The 19831-nt window shown below is 40.0% G+C and overlaps 1 protein-coding gene across 3 annotated transcripts in view; it reads left to right on the forward strand.

The window, feature by feature from the left end:
• The window catches only part of MOB1B (MOB kinase activator 1B), an 84025-nt gene that overhangs the window by 34612 nt on the left and 29582 nt on the right, over positions 1–19831 (forward strand). Inside the window, exon 2 of one of the 3 annotated variants that reach the window (XM_054554037.1) lies at positions 11983–12094. The exons of the other annotated variants lie outside the window; for them this stretch is intronic. Coding sequence (XP_054410012.1) covers positions 12066–12094 — 29 coding nt within the window. The 5' untranslated portion in view covers positions 11983–12065. The remainder of the gene's footprint in view (positions 1–11982; positions 12095–19831) is intronic. 3 annotated transcript variants of the gene reach the window in all.

Below are 19831 nucleotides of genomic sequence, written 5' to 3' on the forward strand. Positions count from 1 at the left end.
GGTCTCGACATGATTATTCAGATTCACTTTATCTCCATGTGTTAAGTATGGTAAACTTGCCTGCAACTATACCTGTGTCTCTTAAGCCAGAGACCTTCTGCTTTGCCCTCTCCATAGAATAAACCTTTAGCTTTCATTTTTTCCTTAGGGTTGGGGTGGTACAGAAGCCCACTGTGTAGATTGCTTAGGGGGTCTGGAGGTATAACTGCTTTTTAAACAGAGTGGTAAAAATCCTGTTGTATTTTTACTTGTACTTCCAGAGTATTCTACATCTAGAGGTGTCACTAATTCCTAAATCTTTTGTGGGATCTATGATGTAAATTGGATTGGTTTTAATTTTAGGATTGGGTTTTTTTTTTTTTTTTGGAGATGGAGTTTTGCTCTTGTTGCCCAGGCTGGAGTGCAATGGCATGGTCTTGGCTCACCACAGCCTCTACCTCCCGGGTGCAAGCGATCCTCCTGCCTTAGCCTCCCAAGTAGCTGGGATTACAGGCACCTGCCATCATGCCCGGCTAATTTTTGTATTTTTAGTAGAGATGGAATTTCACCATGTTGGCGAGGGTAGTCTCGAACTCCTGACCTCAGGTGATCCGCCCACCTTGGCCTGTGATTACGGGTGTGAGATTACAGGTGTGAACCACCGCGCCCAGACTAGGATTGGGTTTTCTTAGGGACATTAAATCAGTTATTCATCTACTTTATAATTTCCAAAATTTTGTTGTCTTCTCTTTCATTCTTTTTATTTCTATGAGATTATGATTTAAAAAACTTCACTTTATTGTGACTTTGAGTAGGAAGTGGAGGCTAGTGTATGTTTTCAGCCCAACATCTTCAATAGTTTTCTTGTAAGTACTAATCCATTTTATTGTTATGTTCTGTTAAGCATTCGCAATTACGTTGTGTCTAAGTGAAAGGAAATTGTGTTATTGTGTTGAATCACTGCAGTGTATTAGTAGATATTCTTAAAATCCTTTTTTCAATGAATTTGATATTTCCTTTTTCCAACTTTCCAACTTTGACTGTTCAGCAGCTCTCATTTTTGCAAGAAAACAGATGAATCCAAATTTGAACTGCAAGGGGCCAGGCTCAGTGGCTCATGCCTATTATCCCAGCACTTTGGGAGGTCGAGGTGGGTGGATCACTTGAGGTCAGGAGTTCAAGACCAGCCTGGCCAACGTGGCAAAACCCCATCTCTACTAAAAATACAAAATTATCCAGGCATGGTGGCGCACACCTGCAATCCCAGCTACTCGAGAGGCTGAGGCCGGGAGGATCTCTTGAACATGGTGAAACGGGAAAGGTTCCCTTGTCCCCCTTGAAGGGTGTGTGGTGGGGGCTGTGGCTCGCTTCTTTGGTACCCTGCTGCTCAAACCTCTACAGGGAGTGTGCAGTGCTGAAGCCCCAGTGTGCGTGTGTTACCTGGTACTCTTTTATTTTAGCCATCAGCTCATTGAGACCCCTTGCCTTACAAGGACAGACAGTTTTTTGTATCACGGAGTTCTTGTCTTGGTATACAGAAGAATTGGATCACAGGTGGACTTGGAGAAAGAATGCAAGGTTTTATTGAGTGGAAGTAGCTCTCAGAAGACGGAGGAGCCAGGGGGAGATGGTTTTCCCCTGGAGTCTGGCCACTTTGCGGCCCAGTGTCTCCTCTGACTGCCCTGGCCAGTCTCTGCATCTTTCCGTTGGTTTATGGCCCTGCCCAGTGCCGGCATCTGTTGGTTTGCTCTCCTGCTGGTGTGCTCCACTTGATGTCCTCTTGACGTCCAGCCGCTTGTGTCTTCCGCTGATGTGTTCCTCTGCACGTCCAGCCGCTTGTGTCTCTGCCTGTTAGGGTCTCGGGGGTTTTTATAGGCACAGGATGGGGCCATGGTGGGCCAGGGTGGTCTTGAGAAATGCAACATTTGGGCATAAAGGCAGGAGTGCCTGTCCTCACCTAGGTCCCATGGGCACAGGCCCAGCCCTCTCCAGAGACCCACCTTCCTCTGTCTACCCAGCACTTTTCTGCCTCCCTTCCATACCACTAGGAGGTGGAGGTTGCAGTGAGCTAAGATCGTGCCACTGCACTCTAGCCTGGGCGAGGACAGAGCGAGACCCCATGTTGGAAAACAACACAAACCACCAAATTTGAACTGCAAGGAATATCTGTTATGTGTTTTCCTAGCTTCCCACAGTGCTTAACATGGTGGTGACTTGCCAGTATTAGGTATCCTAAAGGATTAAAGATGAATCTCTGTCCATGTATCAACATTGTTATCAGTTAAATGTCTCTAAAATCTGATTCCGAATGGGTGAACAATTTTCCTTTCGTTTTTGTTTTCAGGTTAATAATAAAAATAATATTAGGGCATTAAATATTAATTGGTGTTTTAATGTATCTCAGCTTTGAATTTAGGATTTGATTAACCAAATTTAACTATAGTATTTTGTCTTACTATAACTGCAGAAGTAGACATCTCTTGCCACATGTACATTGTCTGATTTTCTCTTTATTTGTATCTGGCTATCATATCTCTCTTGACTACTTTGGCTATTTCTTTTTTTTTTGTTTTCTTTTCTATGCCGTACACACACAGTAGTAGTAGCTGTTTCTTAACAGGTTAATTTGAATTTCAAGATGCCTTTTTAGACATGAAATATGTTCTCAGTACTATACTTTAATTTCTACTTACCTCTTTGTCACTTTTATCTGCTGCAACTTAAGAAATTTGTTTTATTTTATTTATTTATTTTTTTGAGACGGAGTCTTGCTCTGTTGCCCAGGCTGGAGTGCAATGTGGTGATCTCGGCTCACTGAAAGCTCCGCCTCCCACGTTCACGCCATTCTCCTGCCCCAGCCTCCCAAGTAGCTGGGACTACAGGTGCCCGTCACCACGCCTGCCTAATTTTTTGTATTTTTAGTAGAGACGGGGTTTCACTGTGTTGGCCAGGATGGTCTCGATCTCCTGACCTTGTGATCCGCCTGTCTCGGCCTCCCAAAGTGCTGGGGTTACAGGTGTGAGCCACCGTGCCCAGTCAAGAAATTTCTTCCTTCTTTCCCTTCTTCTGTTCCATCCTTCCTTGTGACATTTCTCTTTGGTATCTTTCTTTTCAGAGAAACTTTGGTATCTTTCTTTCCAGAGAAAATTAACATTCGAACATTCAAATGCTAATTTAATCTTTTAACGTAAAGCTAATTACTAAGATCACAAGCTTGGTATTTTTAATTTTATCATTATGGTAAAACTGGACTGAGATACTTCAATATCTGTCAGAAGAACAGATGATTTGATGTTAACCCTGTATAAGAATTTTGTTTCTAAATTTCTTAAACCTCTTGATTAGAATGTTTTAATAGTTGTGAAAGGCTTTATTAAGTTTTATAATTTAATATTATTATCAATCTTAGCTCATATTTCAGATTATTCAGGTTATGCATCAGAAGTATGCTTTGGCAACTCTCATTTAAATCCTCAATGTCTTTGACGTTAATTACACATTGGTTAAAATTGACCTCCAAATCAAATCAGGAATGATTCTTATTTTATTAAAAACTAAAAATCCTAAGAAGCAAACACTCAAATCAGCTGCATTTGAAGTTAGATTTATAGGAGAAAATAGTTTATAACTTTTGTGTACATATTACCGATATCTTCTAGGTAATTAAAGTGGAATTGCCATTTAATAAGTAATTTCCTAGGATACTTTATCAGTTTTTATAGGCATTAGCATGGATTTCTTTATTTTTTTAAGAATGAATTTAATGCATTGAATTTCTCATAAATGCCATGGTTTTGAACTTTAACATAAATTATTTTATAAATATGATTAAAGCTTTCTGCTGGTCACTGTTTAATAGAAAAAGAATAAACCTAAACTGTAGTTTTTAATTGAAATAAAACTTGTACCTATCCTGAATGTATGTGTGTTTTATCTAAAAGATATGTGTATAGGATTAGAAATTAAATGTGAAGCTCATAGACATTTAAAGAGAAACTGATGTTTTTATGATAGCCTCAGGGAAAAGATACAGACTAGGGCAGGATTTCTGTATCTGGGTTTATGAACAGGTTTAAGCCCCTTCCTGAATTCCTGTATGCAAAATATTGTGTTTTTTGTCTGTAGAGAGAAGGTTCATATTGTCAGATTATTAAAGGCTCAAAATAAAGAACTGGAGGCAAAGAAGTCAGCAAAGAAAAAATTATTATATGAATGTTTAAGAGCATTGTGGCAGTATTTCCCTTTAATGTAGCTCAGAAATATGTCTCAGTGGGTTTGGGGAGTTCATTGCTAAGTTATTTTTATTTTATCGAGATATGATTTACAAAACATGAAGTGCTCAGATCTTAAGCGTATAGTTAAACAAGTGTATGCTCTTTGTAAACCACACTGCTTTTAAAACCTGAAACATTTCCATCACCCTAGAAAGTACTTTACCTTTTAAAAATAAAACCATAGGGTCATTTCTGATGGTTTTTTTGACATAATATTGTATAAGCATGCACTCTCATTTCACATAGTTCTAGAGATTCCATTAGCTAAATGGGATGGTTCAGCTTTTATGGAAGAGGAGCAAGTAGTTTACTAGTTCCTGCTTTTTGCACTTGGTGCTAGTTTTGCCCATTGAACAGCACAGCTGTTATAACTGTGATGATCTTTGAGGTGAGCAAAGAACTGGGATGACATCCAGTATCTCAACACCTGGATCCTTAGCGAGATTAGCTCACATCATTTCTTATAGTTAATCATGTTTTCCACTTACCCCACAATGATGAATAATCATCTGACATAAAATAGTGAAAAAGCTTTGATAAACTTTTCTAAAGACAATAGTTCAAGGTATAGTAACTTTTTTAAAAAAATAAACAATCATTGATCATTTACTGCATTAGAAAGTAGCTTCTGAAAAAATACCCAAGTGAATAAGACATATGGGACCTGCTTCTAAATTGTACATGGTAATAGAAGAGACAGGAGTTAATGTACACTTCTCATAGTTTGGTAAATATAGTAATAGAAGACTATACATGTACCTAAATGGGTTTATATATTGATAATTGAGAGAATCAGTTATATCAAGCTATAACTTCTGATTTTCCTTCTGTAAGTAGCATTAATAAGCCTTCAAGTGGGTAGAGATCTAGATTTTTGGAGAAAATCTTTTTCAATCATAATAAAAAACAACATTTCCCTTTTTGAGAAAATGAAAAAATATATAAATAACAAAATTTGATGTCAAAATGAATATTTAGAATGAAAAAAACACAGATCACAATTTTAATAACACTGACAAGGTTAGTTAACATCACAAACTATAGAAAAATAACATTTTTATGGCAACTGCTAGATATCTGTAATACTTTTTTTTTTTTTGAGACGGAGTCTTGCTCTGTCACCTAGGCGCAATCTTGGCTCATTTCAACCTCCATCTTCCAGGTTCAAGTGTTTCTCCTGCCCCAGCCTCCTGAGTAGCTAGGATTATAGGCACATGCCACCATGCCCGGCTAATTTTTGTATTTTTAGTGAAGACTGGGTTTCACCATGCTGGCCAGGCTGGTCTCAAACTCCTGACCTCAGGTGATCCTCGCGCCTTGGCCTCCCAAAGTGCTGGGATTATAGGCATGAGCCGCTGCACCCAGCCTCTAATACTTTTTTATTTAGATTTTTTTGACTGTATACTTTTTGACCACTTCTTCATATGTCAACAGTGTACTTTTTTCTCTACAATGACTGATCAAATTGTGTTTATTATTGATAGTTTAGAAAAGTTTGAGATTCACAACTCGTTTTATTGGTAGTGTCTGTAATATTTTAAGATTGTTGTCAAATTTGGGGCAGCTCCTTGTGTTAGGCTGTTCTTGCATTGCTATAAGGAAATACTTGAGACTGGGTAATTTATAAGAAAAGAGGTTTAATTGGCTCACGTTCTGCAGGCTGTACAGGAAGTATCGTGACATCAGCTTCTGGGGAGGCCTCAGGAAGCTTACAATCATGGCAGAAGGCAAAAGGGAGAGCAGGCACGTCACATGGCAAAAGTAGGAGCAAGACAGTATGAGAGAGAGGAAGTAGAGAGGAGAGAGAGAAAGGGGGAGAGTAGGGGATGAGATGCCACAGACTTTTAAATGACCAGATCTCGAGAACTCATTCACTATCACATAGACATCACCAAGCCATGAGGGACCCACCCCCATGATCCAAACACCTACCAGCATTGGGGATTACAATTCAACATGAGATTTGGGTGGGGACAAATATCCAAACTGTCTCACCCTTGGTTTTATATGAATTGCAGTGTTTTTACATACTTCTGTGCCAATACCATATGGAGCTCATATCTAGATGTCCCTGGTCCTCTGCCTTAGTGTTAATGATACCAGATAAGGCAGTGCATTGGGTGGTAGGAATATTCCTGGATGTCATTCCTGTACCCAGACTAGCAATTATCTAGTCATACATGGATGTGATTGCACACTACATATATCCTATGAAACCTAAATATATACCCAACTCAGCTTCCCCTTATTTCAGTGCCCAGAATATCAGATTACCCAAGGAGGAAGTATGATGAAGAGGGAGTCAGAAAGAGAAGTTAGAAGTCAGAACAGAAGTCTTTAACCAATTGTAGTTGGATTGCTTTCGTGATTTTTGTTAGGGCCCTTTCCAAGGCCCTGAATTTTAAACTGTCGTGGTAAATTCTATAGCCTCGTACTGTAATTTTGTGCTTGGATTCTGTTTGTTCAGTTGTGCTACTGAAATGTTAGTTAAAATACAAGATGCATATTATTCTGCATGCATACTCTGTACTATGCTACTTGAACCTATCATGATTAGGCCTATTTGTATAAGCTGAAGATATAAATTTTGACAGATGTCTAAAGTATTTGCTGTACTTTCAAATTTTTGTCCTGGAATTCTTTGTCAGTTTGCTCAACAAATACTGAAGCTCTATTCTGACCTAGGCCTTGTGATAGGTTCTGGAGATGCAGTGATGACTTAGAAACATTTCTTATTTTTGAGAAACTCATGGTGCTGTGTAAAATAAACAATGATAGTATCCTGTCTGAACACAGAGAAGGCGTCCTTAACCCGTCTTAGGATATCAGGGAAGCTTCCTGAGGAAAATTACCCCTGCACTGATTATCTAGGGATGACTAGACATTATTTGGTAAAAAAAAGAAAGTGCAGTTAAAATTGTATGATATAAGGAGAAGTAGGCACTACCCGATTTTAACTTTTTGTGGTGCTTTTTTTTTTTTTCCTATTGGGCTGGCTTCTGTATTATAAGAGTTTAATTTCAAAGCATTTAGACTACAAAACTTCTATGTCACTGATTGCATTGAATGCCTTTTGCAGGCAAATGCTTTGGCTAAGCTGGTTTTTGTTTGTTCTTTTTTTTTTTTGGCCAAAGTTTAAGTAGGGCAGGACTATAAAGGAGCCTAATATTGAAAATGAAATTTTGGTGTTAGGACTAGGAAATATTCCTCAATCAGTTACTTCTCTTGCACAGTTGGAATCCTTTAGATTTGTCATAGTGAATCAAATAAAGATGACAGATTGATCCTTTTCTTTAATATTGATAACAATGGCTCCTTGCAATAAGAATAAGATTTTTCTTCTTCTTCAACATCATTATTTGAGATAATAAACATTTATTACGCATTCCGTTATGTTTCAGCTTCTGTGTTAGGTATTGGGAATGCAAAGGTATCTAAGACAAGACTCATATCCCTCGTAACCCACAATCTAGTGAAAGAGAGGGAGAGGGAAAAAGAAATATAAACAAATCAGCAGGAGGAGGTCATATTTTAAGCTGACCCTTCATAGGTTAGTATGGCAAGGGGATAAAGTCAGAAAGGGTATTTTATTTATACACATATAAGTGCATGTAAATGTGCATATATATAGTCATTTTTTATTGAACATTTAAAAAATGCTAGTTCCTATTGTAAACCAAAAACTGACTGAGGCAGATCTCAATCAATTAGTGGTTTATTTTGCCAAGGTTGAGGATGTGCCTGGGAAAAAGAAACACAAGTCACAGTAGGATCTGTGACCTGTGCTTTTTCCAAAGAGGGTTTTGGGAACTTCAATATTTAAAGGGGAAAGAGCAAACAGAAGGGGAAGGAAAAAAAAGGAGGGAGGGTAGGCAGTGAGGCAAGTGGTTACATTCTTGTGAGGCTCTGATTAGCCAGCCAACTTTCTCTTAAGCCTAGTGAGTTTGGGGTTCCAAGATTATATTTTTCTTTCACATTATATTGAGCGTTTGCTCTGTGACTGCTGCCTTAAAACTAGGGTGCTTCAAATGTATTTACTCATCTATCATAACAGTCCTGCAAAATTGGTGATGTCATTCTCAGTTTCTTCATTTTAAACTTAGGGAAGTTCTTAGCCAGTACGTTAGAAAGACAGGATCTGAAACTGGCCGTGAAATATCAGACAAATTACACAATTTCCCTAAGCTTAAAACTAAAAAATTGGGGATGATATCACCAGTTTTGCAGGAGTCCCTGACAAGTGAGTCGTAGACTCTGAAAAGGCAGGATCAAGACACTGGGTCTTCTTATTGTTGATTTTTGTTTTTCTTTTTAGAATCAGGGTCTCACTCTGTCACTCAGGTTGGAGTGCAGTTGCATGATCACAGCCTACTACAGCCTTGAACTCCTGGGCTCAGGTGATCTCCCACCTCAGCCTCCTGAGTAGCTAGGACTACAGACATCGCATCTCTGGCTAGTTGGCTAGGTTTTTTTTCCCCCCCAGAGATGGAGTCTTACTATGTTGCTCAGGCTCTTAAATGTTGAATTTTAACAACTCTTTGTATATTTTGGATATAAGTCCTTAACTATGTATGTGATCTGCAAAGATTTGCTGCTAGTTGGTGGCTTGATATTTGACCTTCTTTACAGTGTCTTTCATAGAGCAGAATTTTATTTATTTATTTATTTTGAGGCAGGGTCTCACTCTGTTGCCTATGCTGGAGTGCAGTGGCACAATCTTGGCTCACTGCAGCCTCAACACCCCCAGGCTCCCACCTCAGCCTCCTGAGTGGCTGGGGCAGCAGGTGCGTGCCACCACACCCAGCTAATTTTTTGTAGAGATAGGGTTTCGACATATTGCCCAGGCTGGTCTTGAACTTCTGAGATGAAGTGATCTGCCTACCTTGGCCTCCCAAAGTGCTGGGATTACTGCCGTGCATCACTGTACCCAGCCACAGAGAAGAATATTAAACTTTAATAAAGTCTAATTTATTAGTATTTTCTTTCATAAGATGCTTTTTTATATCTAGAAACTCATCACCAAATTCAAGGTCACATAGATTTTCTTCTATGTTTTCTTCTAGAAGTTTTATAGTATTGTGTTGTAGTTTTAGGTCTATCATCTAATTCATGTTAAGTTTTGTGAAAGGTGTAAGATCTGTGTCTAGATTTATGTTTTTGCCTCTGGATGTCCCAGTGTCCCAAGTAGTAGAGAACTACCACTTGTTAAAGAGATCATCCTTTCCCCATTGAATTGCCTTCTTCTTTTGTCAGTATCAGTTGACTCTATTTGTATGGTCAACTGTTCACTTTTATAACGACAATTATATTTTTCTTTGTGCCTTAAAAAATGCTTAATTGAGACGTAGTTACATACCTTACAAATCTCCCGTTTAGAGTGCACTGTTTAATACAGTTTTTTAGTGACCATCACCACAGTCAATTATATTAAAAAGTCAACTTTTTAATCTTACCAGAATTCTTTAATTTTTCAATTCCCCTCACTGTGGTTAATATCTCTCGACTTGACACCACTTGCTTGCTTAAGGAGAACTTCAGCTTCTCCATCCTTACCTAATTGTTTCTTTTCATAATTGCCTGTTTTTTGAATATAATAGTGTCTCTGTTATTTCTAAACATATTGATTATATTTAGTATGTTCTTCTTGGTTTTCGTTAGCATTAGATATATTGTTGAGTAGTTCTTTCATGGTGTTGGTTTTCCTGGAATATTTAGTGTTTTGGGATTGTCTGCTCAACTTGAGTGTTTGAGGATATTGATTTGCTTCTTGGTGAATATACTGATTATGCGAGCATACCTCTGGTGACAGGAAGGAGTAGGAACTGCTGCCTAATGTATAGAGGTATGCCAGTAAGTTCTCTTTTGACTGCCAAGTTCCCCTGCCTGCTGGGATGGTGGTTAAAATCCCTCCCTCCACCATGCTCTGAGCTTCAGCTTAGGCTGTGCTTGCCTACTTCTCAGAAAAAGGCCACTCAGAAGGATATTGGATTCACTTGTGCAAAGACCCTGGGTCAAGTTCCCCTATAATCTTCTGGAGATCCCCTCAGGGTCCTCTCCCGTAGTCTAGATTCTGAGTTTGGAGCACAGTAGAATCACTCTTACCTTCATAGAGACCTCTACTGGGCATATCTATGCTAGGTTTTCTCAGACTTCTCAGTCACTATGTCTCATTAACTTTTTAATCTTATAAGAATTCCTCAGTTTCTGAACTGCAGATAGCAGATAGTGTTCTTTCTTTTTTTCCAGCTGAGTTAAGGATTTCTTACTCTCTTAACAGTAACAATAGTAGCAATACCACCTGCCACTAATAATAGTGATTTAAAAGGGATTATAGGCAGAAATTTAAGTAGATATGTCTGTTGAGACTGCTGTCTGTCTTGAAACAAGGTTATCTTTTCATTACTCATAGCTTTTAGCCTTTAGCTTTTAGTCTTATTATTTCTAGAACACATTCTATTTTGACAGCTTCTAACATTTTTTGCAGATGCATATCTGCCTTTCTGAAAGCGTGGATGAAAGCCAAATGGCAACATTTGGGGGAAATTGGTGTAGGGTGGAATTTTAATTTTCCTTACTGGCAGAGTATGTGCTAAGTATTCATATAAATTAGAGACGGTATGAGGAGGGGAATTAGGTGGTTTGAAGATTAAGATGTATCTATTCCCAGCACTTTGGGAGGTGGAGATGGGGGGATCACTTGAGCCCAGGAGTTTGAGACTAGCCAGGGCAACAAAGTGAGACTTCCTCTCTACAAAAAAATACAACAACAAAATAATTAGCTGGACATGGTGGCATGAACCTGTGGTCCCAACTACTTGGGAGGCTGAGGTGGAAGGCTAAGGTAGAAAGATCGTTTGAGCTCAGGAAGTCGAGGCTGCAGTGAGCTGTGTTTGTGTCACTGCACTCCAGCCTAGGTGACAGAGTGAGCCCTGTCTTCAAAAAAATACATAAATAAAATTACAAAGGGGTGGAGACAAGGGAAAGGAAAAAAGAATGTTTTAAAAATAAGAAAAAAAAGGTGCCTATTAATAACTCTGTTGGTATAAATTAGCCTCGTGTTGTTCATGAATGACTTGATTAAAATGTGGTGAAAAAGGGAGAAAATTAGTAGAAATAATTGGGTAGAAGCTAAAGGTAAAGCATTGAGTAATGCTGGGTAGTGGGTAAAAGAATGGGGTTTACACCGAGTGCTGTGGCTGATGCCTGTAATCCCAGCACTTTGGGTGGCTGAGGCGGGCAGATCTCCTGAGGTCAGGAGTTTGAGACCAGCCTGGCCAACATGGTGAAACCCTGTCTCTACTAAAAATACAAAAATTAGCTGAGCGTGGTGGTGGGTGCCTGTAGTCCCAGCTACTCAGGAGGCTGAGGCAGGAGAATCGCTTGAACCCAGGAGGCGGATGAGCCTAGATTGGGTCACAGCCCTCCAGCCTGGGTGACAGAGCAAGTCTCTGTACCAAAAAAAAAAAAAAAAAAAAAAAAGTATGGTCTTTAGAGATTTCAATCCTGGATTTAAATTTTGGCTCCTTAATTTACCAATTTTATAATCTTGAGCAGAGTATGTAAGTACTTTAAATCCTTAGATTTGTCATCCATAAAATAAAGAAAAATAATAGCATGTATATCAGAGTTATGAGGATTAAATGAGATATATTGCATGTAAAATAGTTCCAAGTACAAAGCTTGCAGTAAATGTTAGTTAATATTAATCATCATTATTATCCTGATGTAGGAGTTCTCAGCCTGAAGTTGACTGGAACTATCAATTAACAAGTATTTATCGAATACCTGATCTGTAGTGTTGGACTTAGACCTATGGAAGGAGCTACTGATGTGAATGACAGGTTAGTACCTAGAGGCGGAGCAGAGAGAACTAATAGTAGTGAAGTTCTTAACATAAGTTTCAGTAGTAAGGTAGGTATTATTATCTCCATTTTGTAGGCGAGGAAGCTGAGACTCAGTAACTTCTTCCAGACCGTTTCTGCCATTTAGCTAGCTGTGGTTAGACTAATAACTCACTTAACCTTGAAGAGATGGAGCTGTTGACACAAATACATGATTTGTAACACAAATCATTTATTTTACAATCATTTGTGTCACAAATAATTTGCTTTTAATTTTGAATAAATTTACATATTCTTCAGTGTCAATATATAGGTATCTGGTACAGAAAAAAAATAGGGATAATACAACAAAAACAAAAACTGTTAGGAACTGGGCCTCACAGCAGGAGGTGAGCAGCCAGCAAGCAAGCATTACCCCGCCAACCCCTGTGGAAAAGTTGTCTTCCGTGAAACTGGTCCCTAGTGCCAAAAAGGTTGGGAGCCACTGTTTTAGAGTCTCAAAGAGAAAATAAATGATATTGAAATTTGCAAAAGATAAATCAAATTGGAAGACTAAGAGATATGTATTCAGAGCTGTCCCTAGGACTGAGTTGTTTACTAGACAAATCACCCTGTCCTGCTCTAAAAATTGATTTGCCTTCAAATACGAGTAAGAATGGGAAAACAAATGTGAATATTGTGGATGTTTATTTGGAAAGCAGTGGAGTAATGCTATGAATTATTAATATGATACCTCTAATATGTAATACATCATTCACATTCTATTCAGAAAGCATTCCATAGTGGCTGAGCATAGTGGCTCACGCCTGTATTCCTAGCACTTTGGGAGGCCAAGATGAGGGGATTGCTTGAGCCTAGCAGTTCGAGACCAGCTTGGACAACAAAGTGAGACCTCATCTCTAATAAAAATACAAAAAATTAGCTGGGTGTGGTGGCGTAGTCACAGCTACTCAGGAGGCTGAGGTGGAAGGATCACTTGAGCCATTGATCATGCCCCTGCATTCCTGCCTGAGCAATAGGGCAAGACCCTGTCTCAGACAAACAAACAAACAAAAAAAACAAAGCACAACATTCTCCATAGTTATGATGCTGTGTTGGAAGCTGTACAAGAGAAATTAGCAATCTAATACCTGTCCTTTAAGACTGTCATACGTTGTAGCTGCTCCCATACATTGTTAATGGGATTGTAAAAGGATACAATTTATTTGGGGAAAAAATAGGCGCTATATAAAATTTAAAAATGTAACCGCTCTTTAGAACAACAGTTCTAGGAATTTATCCTTCATATATGCGTACACACAAGGATGCTTACTGCAGTATTGTTTGTGGTAGCAGATGACTGGAGGAAACAATCAGAATGTTTTAAATAAAGGACTGATCAAACTATATTATGATATAATGTATATAAGGAAATACTATTTCAGTCTTTAGAAAGAATAAAGTAGATTTACTTGTATCTTAAATATAACAGTCTTCTGGATATGTTAAGTGAAAAACATTATTAAGTACACTACGCTACTGTGTACAAGCAAATAAAAACAGGCACAAAACTTTCTAATGCCTGTAATCCCAGCACTTTGGGAGGCCGAGGCGGGCGGATCACGAGGTCAGGAGATCAAGACCATCCTGGCTAAAATGGTGAAACCCTGTCTCTACCAAAAATACAAAAAATTAGGTGGCCATGGTGGCGTGTGCCTGTAGTCCCAGCTACTCGGGAGGCTGAGGCAGGAGAATGGCATGAACCCAGGAGGCGGAGCTTGCAGTGAGCTGAGATCGCGCCACTGCACTCCAGCCTGGGTGACAGAGCAAGATGCCGTCTCAAAAAAGAAAAAAAGGAAAACAAAAAAAAAACTTTCTAATGCTTATACCAGATACTAGAAACTGTAATTTCTCCTGAGGTAGGTGGGGTAAGAGGGCAGCATACTTTATGTTTTTGAAACTTTTTGTGAAGATTTGCATTCGTATGTTTTAAAATATGTGAGATGTATGCATTTGGGCATACAGTGTTGCTACAAGAGCTTGTGCTCACCGATGAGGACTTCCGTGTACATGCTTGGGTATTTGTGCTTTTGAATTTGAAGACTCTGTCATTTGGTCTTTTTTTTTTTTTTTTTTTTTTTGAGTTGAAGTCTCGCCCTGTCGCCCAGCCTGGAGTGAAGTGGTGCAATTTTGGCTCACTGCAACCTCCGCCTCCTGGGATCAGGCGATTCTCCTGCCTCAGCCTCCCGAGTAACTGGGATTACAGGCGTCTGCCACCATGCCAGCTAATTTTTGTGTTTTTAGCAGAGACGGGGTTTCACCATGTTGGCCAGGCTGGTCTTGAACTCCTGACCTTAAGTGATCTGCCCGCCTCAGCCTCCCAAAGTGCTGGGATTACAGGCATGAGCCACCTTGCCTGGCCTGTCAGTTGGTCTTTTGACCTTCGAATGAGGAGCATTATTGACCACCGCCATTCCGCGGTTGGGTGGATTGTGGTAGGAGAAGATTCAGGTAGCAGCTGAAGGAGAAAACCTAACAAAGATTTTAAAAAGAGTATTTTTAAAAAGTATTATGTGGTTAGAGTATTCTGCAGGAATAAAGCAGACGGGTTAGATAGAAGGAAAATTAGATGCAGGACTTGAAAACATAAATGTATCTGGAAATGAGGAACTGAGAAGAGAGTCAAGAGGCTGCAGGGAACTAAAAACATTTACAAACATCTAATCTCTAAATGATACACTTTCGTAAAAAGTCATTTTCCAGACTCTCAAAAAACAAAATAAAAAGTGGAAGTCCAGATGATAATTTGTGGTTTCTTAAGTAACATAAGAAGAAAATTGCAGGCTGGGCATGACGGCTCATGCCTGTCATTCCCAGCACTTTGGGAGGCTAAGGCGGGCAGATCACTTGAGTTCAGGAGTTCGAGACTAGCCTGAACAACATGGTGAAACCCTGTCTCTATTGAAGATACAAAAATTATCTGGGCATGGTGGCACATGTCTATAATCCCAGCTACTTGGGAGGCTGAGGCAGGAGAATTACTTGAACTTGGGAGGCGGAGGTTTCAATGAGCCAAGATTATGCCACTGCTCTCCAGCCTGGGTGACAGAGCAAGACTCTGTCTTAGAAAATAAAAGAAGAGAGTTGCAAAATGGGGAGTAGAACCTTGTTTTCCTGATTTCCAGTCTAACCCTAAGATTATTCCAAGATCGCCTGAACCTTTCAGCATAGCACCCCCCCCAAAAAAAGAAACCCAGAAATTTAAAAAATTTTCTTTTAAACTTGATGTATGACAGTTATTTCTTTCTGAACTAATTATCTTTTCCCCCATTCAGTCTTAAGGGATAGAATAGGATTTGGGGTTTTAGCATTGCACTACCATTTCTTTCTATGAGTCACTGTGGTTCAAGAAAAGAAAGGATAATGAAAATACTAAATGTTGCAAAAATCCTCTCATTTTGCCACTGTCCTATGATACAGGTAGTGTTCATGTTTTGTTATTTTTATTAGGCTTTCACTGCTAAAGAAAAAATAGGCTCTGGAAAGCTAGGTAATTTGCCTGAGATAATAGCTGATGTGTGTCAAAGTTGGCCTTCACAAAATTGAACTCAGATTTTATTTTTTCTTTTCTTTTCTTTTTTTTTTCTTTTGAGACGGAGTCTTGCTGTGTCACCCAGGCTGGAGTGCAGTGGCGCAATCTCGGCTAACTGCAACCTCTGCCTCCCGGATTCAAGCAATTCTCCTGCCTCAGCCTCCTGAGTAGCTGGGATTACAGGCGTGCACCACCATGCCCAGCTAATTATTATGTTTTTAGTACAGATAGGGTTTTACCATGTTGGCCAGGCTGGTCTCCATCTCCTGACCTCATGATCTGCCCACCTCACCTCCCAAAGTGCTGGGATTACAGGCATGAGCCACTGTGCCCGGCCGATTTTCTTTTTCTGGAGACGGAGTCTCGCTCTGTTACCCAGGCTGGAGTGCAGTGGTGCGATCTGGGCATGGTGGCACATGTCTATAATCCTAGCTACTTGGGAGGCTGCAACCTCTGCCTCCCAGGTTCAAGCCATTCTCCTGCCTCAGCCTCCTCAGTAGCTGGGATTACAGGTGCACATCATGACACCCAGCTAATTTTTGTATTTTTAGTAGAGACGGGGTTTCATCATGTTGGCCAGGCTGGTCTCAAACTCCTGACCTCAAGTGGTCCGCCCGCCTCGGCCTCCCAAAGTGCTGGGATTACAGGCGTGAGCCACCATGCCTGGCCTAGATTTTATTTTTTCTACCAAAGTATAAAGTTCTGGGAGGAGCGTTGATCAAGAAAACATTGGAAGCCTAAAACGTTGGGGCAGAGTGGTTTGATTAGTAGATGACTCTGGGGGAGGTGAGGCTTGGACTTACCTGAGTGCAGACACAGCTGAGGTCCTTGTAGTTCTCATGTACTCTTGCCAGCCATTTTCAGAGTTGCTTGTCACATCTTCAGTTGCTGCAGCCATCTCAGCCGTGTGCTAATTAAAGGAAATATACTTAACACTTTGTCTGAAGATTTGCACCACATTAGTCATAGGAGACCTCTTTTCCTAATTAATCACACATAAATTAGTAAAATGCCTTTTTTGTAAAATATGTTTGTGAAGTATGTGTCTTTTTTTTTTTTTGGAGACGGTGTCTTGCTTTGTCACCCAGGCTGGAGTGCAATGGCGTGATCTCGGCTCACTGCAATGTCCGCCTCCTGGGTTCAAGCGATTCTCCTGCCTCAGCCTCCAGAGTAGCTGGGATTATAGGTGCGCACCACCATGCCCGGCTAATTTTTGTATTTTTAGTAGAGACGGGGTTTCGCCATGTTGGCCAGACTGTTCTTGAACTCCCAACCTCAGGTGATCCACCTGCCTCAGCCTCCCAAAGTTCTGGGATTACAGGTGGGAGCCACTGCGCCCAGTGAAGTGTGTGTCTTATGCAAAATTTTGATAAAGCGTTAGAAAGAGGAAAATGAAGTAAGTTTCAAGCTTGGTAGGCATATGTCTACTTATATTATTACCATTTATATTTATATAAATAAATTTTTAAATTTCATTTTATTTTTATTTTTTGGAGGCAGAGCCTCACTGTGTTGCCTAGGCTAGTCTCAAACTCCTCCCCTCTAGCAATGCTCCTGCCTCAGCTTTCCCAGTAGTTGGGACTACAGGCATGTACTGCCATACCTAACATTTATATTTTTATAATTATATTTTAGAGATGCTGGGAGCAAATTTGGTGTTTAATACATTGTCTCATTAAACTGAAGAATTTCTGCACTCTAGTGTGGGTCTAGAGCTTGACTATATCTAATATTTGACCTTTGGATTTACACCTTTGCACTGGAAAGTCACTGAGTTGTTCTAAGCAGAGATATATCATAATCTAATGAGTGTTTTTATTTTTAAATTTTTTTCTTTTAGCTTCTGATTCTCTGGTTGAAAAAAAAATTTAAATATATTTTTTAGAGAGGGAGCCCTACTGTGTTGCCCAGATTGGTCTTGAACTCCTAGGTTCGGGTGATCCTCCCACCTCGGCCTCCCAAAGTGCTGGTATTACAGGGAAGAGCCACTGTGCTGGGTCGATTTTTTATTTTTATTTTTCTAGACAGGGTTTTGCTCTATCACCCAGGCTGGGAAGCAGTGGCGTGATCTCGGTTCACTGTAGCCTTGACTTCCTGGGCTCAAGTGATCTTCCCATCTCAGCCTCCTGAGTAGCTGGGGTTACAAGCTTGCACCACCACACTTGGTTAATTTTTGTATTTTTTGTAGAGGCAGTTTCACCATGTTGCCCAGATTGGCCTGCCCAGGCCAATCTGCCCGCCTCGACCTCCCAAAGTGCTGGGATTATAGGTGTGGGCCACTGTGATGAGTGTTTTTAAAGTGATCCTTTTGCTGTTGAGTAGAGATAGGAGAGGGTGTGTGTTATGAGGAACATCAGTTTAATTAAACACCTATGGAGAGACCTACATTTAAATGAGAATGCCAGTACTTTAGAATGAAAAATACCTATTATTTGAATTGTATATTCAGGTTGACTGATAGATTCTTATTTTATTTCAAGGTCCTCAGTACTTTTTGACAGCTCCTCAGATGATTATAGTAATGCAGCCAGGGGTTGGGAACTACTGGTTTATCTTAGGGAAAGAGGGAGGGATTGGGGTTGTGGGTGTAAACTTGAGAGGAGGTAGAGTGAAAAGCTTTGGAGAGTTTGGAAAGTGTAACCATTGTTTATGTGTTTTTTTTTTTTTGGTTGGAATTCCACTTCCGTATTCGTATGTTCAAATGCCTAGATGTTTTTGATGATGTGAATTTAATAACATTAAAGTTTTCCCACTTCTCGAGCTGAGATCGCGCCACTGCACTCTAGCCTGGGTGACAGAGCGAGACTCCGTCTCAAAAAAAAAAGAAAAAAAAAGTTCCCACTTCTCCAGCCTCTTTTTTTCCAGTCTGTTCCTTTTCATAAGAAGTGAAGGAGAATAATGGACATGGGTGACCCCTAATTTGGTAAAAATTTGCTAGTATTAACAGAAGATTTAAAAATTGCTCTCTCTCTCTCTCTTTTTTTTTTTTTAAAAGAGGTGGCCTCTTTCTGTTGCCCAGGCTGGAGTAGAGTGGCTTGATCATTGCTCACCGCAGTCTTGAACTCTTTGGGCTTAAGCTGTCCTTTGGCTTCAGCCTCCTTAGTCCCTAGCTGGGACTACAAGCTGCACCATCACACCTGGCTTAATTTTTAAACATTTTTTTAGAGATGGGGGGGGGTCTCACTGCGTTGCCCAGGCTGGTCTCGAACTCCTGGCCTGATGCAACCCTCCTGCCTCTGGCCTCCCAAGTAGCTGGGATTACCAGTGTGAGTCACCACACTCAGCTCCCCGCCTCCTTTTTTTTTTTCTCAAGAGATGGGTGTCTTGCTATGTTGCCCAAGTGGGAGTGCTGTGTCTATTCATGAGTGTGATCACAGTGCACTACAACCTCAAGGGATCCTTCCACCTCAGCCTCTTGAGTAGCTGGAACTAGAGGTGCCCAGCTCTCTTAAAAACTATTAAAACCACCTCGAAGCCTAGTTTCAGTTGATCCGTTAAAAAATATTTATGTGTATATATACACATACACATAGGCTGTGTGTGTTTGTGTCTGTGTCTCTGTGTGTGCTTAAGCATTCAGAAATTTGAGCAAACCAGCCATACTAATGTCTAGCTACTTAACTGCTTAACCAGACTTCTGGACTAAAATTGATTACTGATAGTTCCTATAATTGGGTAGAAAAACATGTAGCTTTTCTTTTCTTTTTTTTTTGAGACGGAATCTCACTCTGCCGCCCAGGCTAGAGTGCAGTGGCACAATCTTGGGTCACCACAGCCTCTGCCTCCTGAGTTCAAGCAATTCTCCTGCCTCAGCCTCCTGAGTAGCTGGGATTACAAGGACCTGCCACCATGCCTGGCTAATTTTTTGCATTTTTAGTAGAGATGGGGTTTCGCCATGTTGACCAGGCTGGTCTCCAACTCCTGACGTTGGGTGATCTGCCTACCTCTGCCTCCCAAAGTGTTGGGATTACAGGTGTGAGCCACTGTGCCTGGCTGAACATGTAGCTTTTTTTCTTGTTCCAGGATTTTTATGTTTTATTGATATCAAATGGTATCTTTATATTTGTTTTAAGAAGGAAACAAATTTATTTTATTAGAATGAGAGACTTAGGAGTGAAAGGAATAAAATAACTAAAACTTATCATGGAAGTACTTTTTTGTTTTTT

This window comes from Pongo abelii, chromosome 3 (assembly GCF_028885655.2).
Source record: "Pongo abelii isolate AG06213 chromosome 3, NHGRI_mPonAbe1-v2.0_pri, whole genome shotgun sequence".
Taxonomy (NCBI): Eukaryota; Metazoa; Chordata; class Mammalia; order Primates; family Hominidae; genus Pongo; species Pongo abelii.